The following is a 3971-nucleotide window of genomic DNA, read 5'->3' on the forward strand; positions in this document are numbered from 1 at the left end:
TGTTCGTTATACATTATTATTTGTTCGTTATATTTAATTTTTTATTCGTAAAAATATTTTTTTGTTCGTGTTGTTAAAATATTTGTTCCCAGTAGTTGAAACTAATTATTTAATACTAAAAAATATTATTAAAAAAATATCATGTGAACATAGTCAAGTGTGGTCTTATTTTTGAAGATCTTGTCATCAAAGAGATAGTGGTGCACTTCAAATTTAATTTTGATGCTCGGTTTAATAGTTATAGATTTTTTTGTTTTGGATTTGCATGCATGTGGTGACGTCATTGTGGTTGTCCTCTCCTGCATGCATGCACATAATTGCTTTCCTCTTTTGTGTGTAGCATACATGTATGAGCGCTATATTAATGTGCTGATGAACAATTAGATGATAGTTGGAGGGTACTAATATTAATTTAGTTTATTGGGCCCAACAATTATTTTTGGCCGGAGGGCGCACCTCTTCGAAGGACGGTGGGAAAATGTGTTGACATATAACCACTCCCGGCGAGGGGGTTTTGGAGCGGAGCCCGGCGGCGGCGATCTGCCGTGTCACCATGGGCTGTAACCGGGCTTGGGTTGGGTTGGATCGGCTCGCTCATGGGCCACGATTTGCGTTCAGGTGGGCCGATTCGACTTGGGCCCTATTTATTGCTGGTTCTGTTTGTCCGGCTTTCAGTTTGCTAGGCGAACACTGCATGCATGCCGTCCGATTAATTAATCGGTCGTTGCTATTCGAAAATGCATGCACGGCCCTGGTTTAATTAATCGGAGGCATCTTTGGTAGCCGTGCATCTTCTGTGTACGTGTAAGAACAGTTCCTTTCTGAAGATCTGTACGTACTACGCGAGAACGTGCACTCATGTTTACATATGCCACCACATGGTTCGCGCGTACACACACACACACACACACACACAGGATATATGCTACGACGCGTCGACGCCGCACGATGCACATGCACATGCACGTTGCACGACATGACACGGCGCTGGCGGTGTCGTCGGGTGTACACACGCACGTACGTACTCGGCCGGGCCGGAGATGGATGCGTGCGTGCTCGCTCGCTTTTATTACCCAGAATATTTGCCTGCATCGGTGTTTGCACTGATGGCCGTGCCGCCGTGCGTCCAAACGACTTTTTTTTTTGTTTTGTTTAGAAAGGGTGTTAGCTAGGGCACCTCAGCATACGACTTACGCTAAAGCAGGGGCCTAAATTACTCAACAAGCCAATCCGTGTATATTTGGTTGATTGTACAATGGGAACTTGAAACAAAAGTCAGAGAGCGAGAGGGAGAGAGAGAGAACTGTATAGATGGTAAGGGGTAGGAGGTTTGGGGGGGGGGGGGGACCGTGACAAAGGAACATTCCATTTCATCATTACACTAGTTTGATCTCCATCCCGACCAGTTAATGAGCTCTGCAAAGCCTAGTGAGCTACCCCTGCTGCAGCATCTCATACTGAATGCCTAGCTACACACGTACGTACGGTCACATTCCATAACTCACTAAGCAATCAATGCACGTCATCTCCCGGCCTCTTCTACTCTAGCGGCTACTATCCAGTCCAGTTGACGTGCACTAATCTCTAAGTACATCCTATCTCTAATCAAACACATAATAAGAAATAACAAGAAGAGAGACGACGACGGCGACATATGTAGCTAAAAGGACTAAGGAGATACTAGATAGATAGAGATGGCTATTGGCTAATTAAGAAGATCATGTCAGTGTACTACTGCATGACATGACAGATTAATTATGTCGAGTAAGGTCGTCGCTAGCTAGCTCTGCTTGATCGCCGCAACTAATGCTTGATCAGGCCACGTACGTCGTGCTGCTCTTCCTTGAGCCCGCCGGGGAAGAGGTCCAGCGTCTTGAGCGGGCGGCAGAAGGCCGCCGGCGCCGGCGCCACCTCGAACCCCGGCGGCCCCATGTCGACGGGGGCTGCGGAGCTCACCACCACGTCGTCAGGCGCCACGCCGAAGTTGTCCAGCTTCCCCAACGAGTACTCCGGCCGCCCGAGCGCCTCCACCGGCGCGGTACCTCCGCCTCCGGCGGCCTGTACGTTGTAAAAGACATCGTCGTCGTTGCATGGACGGGTCAGGTGAAGATCCAAGCTTTATTTGAACTCCAGCCAACTGACTACCTGAGCTGTCACCGGATAGTAGCAGGATAGTAGTACTCGTACCTGATAGTGGAATAGTTGGGTGGGCAACGGGGGAGTGGCGGCGCCGGCACATCTTCTCGCTGGAGCAGCAGCGAAGGCCGCCGTGGCGGGGTAGTAGTAACCGTAGGCAGCCGCCGCCGCCGCCGCAGCAGCAGCGGCAGCGGCTGGGGTGGGCGACGTCGGGGAGAGCAGCTGGCCGGCGTCGGCCTGGTCGAAGACGTAGGGCGCGGGCGGCGGCGCGGCGAGGAAGCCGTGGCCGTGGTGCGCCGCCGCGTAGTACTGCGCGCAGGAGAGGAGGTGGTGGCTCATGCAGAGCCTGCGGCGGAGCTTCTGGCGGTCCCGGGCCTTGTGGTTCTGGAACCAGTAGAAGACGTTCTTGCCCTCGATGCGGCCGTAGCAGGCGAGGTGCGCCGTGATCTGCTGGATCTGCGACGCGCTGGGCGTGCGCAGGCCGCCCCGGTACATCTCCTCCAGGATCATCAGCTGCTCCGACGTCGGGCACCACCGCGTCGGCCCCGCCACCACCGGCAGGTCCTGCTGCGACGGCGGCATGTCGTCGTCTACCTCTAGCCAACTACTATACTTATTCGCTCTCTAGCTACTATACTAGGAATCTTGCTGTGGCTTTGACTATTGGCCGCCGGTGTGATCGATCAGTTTGGCTTGTTGCTGATAATAAGCTCGTGGTTGGTTGGTTGTTGGCTGGGCGTGGAGAGACAAAAGGGGTACTATAGGAGGGAGGAGAAGAAGCAGATCGGCGGTTGGGAGAGAGTTTGTTTGGTAGCTGCGGCAGCTTGAGGACTGAGGAAGAGGATGAAACGAACGAAGCAGTATATAATGGAGGGCCATTGCTTCCTCTTCCTGTCTGCAGTATTAATGGATGCCGACACTATGCATACAATACTACACATGCATGCACACACCACCACCGCCTTCGAGTTCAGACATGAGAGAGAGAGAGAACAGTACTAGCAGTGGCTGTTTATTGTGTGTGTGTGAGCGAGAGAGAGAGAGAGAGTGGCCATGGGCGATGACATATGCACAGCAAAGCGGAGGCCTGCGTGCTGTGGTACTGTTCATAGGTAGCTCGCGGGTCTTCTCCCTCTGTCGTCTCTGCCCACGCAGACACAGAACACAGAGCTAGCAGCCAGCTAGGCAGCTACTACTGTATAGTAATCAAGAGTGCATAATGTGCACTGTTGTGCGATGGATCCCCTAATTAATCCTGACGGATTAACACTAGGATTTAACGCCACATCCAAGAGATATTGTACCGGCCGGCGATCATCTATGCATGCATCGACCGTTGCGATGATGCTCCATCGAGTGTGTGCGTGCGTTCAAACTGTGTGTGCGTGTTGATGTCTCTCTGAATGCAAGTGAGAGGAAACACACAGCATTGGATCGTCAGTTTTCTTGCTTGTATTTATGGCTAGGCTACACGTACGCGTACGCTGTGTCGTTCTTGATTTCCTGCTTCAACGCGTTACGCGAGTGGTGGTACGTATGTGCAAAGTTATTTGGTCACCCGTGGTCAGGGTTTACAAAACCGACCGGTCCGGTCAAATTGCCGCCCTCCGGTAGCGGTTTACCGGACCGGTTTGATCGAAAACCGATGGAAACCGGTTAAATTCAAATCCAAATTTAAAAGCACATGTGTAACCGGTTTGACCGGTTTACCGGTCCGGTCTGACCGGTTACCGGTGTTTTAAACAAAAAATCCGACGGTTTAAAAGTGGTTTCCTGGTTTAACTGGTTTACCGGCCGGTTTGACTGGTTTACCGGCTGATTTGACTGGTTTACCA

The 3971-nt window shown here is 51.6% G+C and overlaps 1 protein-coding gene across 1 annotated transcript; it reads right to left on the bottom strand.

The window, feature by feature from the left end:
• Positions 1 to 1360: 1360 nt before the first annotated feature.
• LOC120701189 (putative WUSCHEL-related homeobox 2) lies at positions 1361 to 2984 on the bottom strand. The gene is made up of 2 exons (XM_039985328.1): positions 2188 to 2984; positions 1361 to 2058 (listed from the first exon to the last, which is right to left on the bottom strand). The coding sequence occupies exons 1-2, from the start codon at positions 2716 to 2718 to the stop codon at positions 1804 to 1806; spliced, it is 786 nt and encodes a 261-aa protein (XP_039841262.1). The 5' UTR covers positions 2719 to 2984; the 3' UTR covers positions 1361 to 1803.
• Between the last annotated feature and the right edge of the window lie 987 nt (positions 2985 to 3971).

This window comes from Panicum virgatum, chromosome 3K (genome assembly GCF_016808335.1).
Source record: "Panicum virgatum strain AP13 chromosome 3K, P.virgatum_v5, whole genome shotgun sequence".
Classification (NCBI taxonomy): domain Eukaryota; kingdom Viridiplantae; phylum Streptophyta; class Magnoliopsida; order Poales; family Poaceae; genus Panicum; species Panicum virgatum.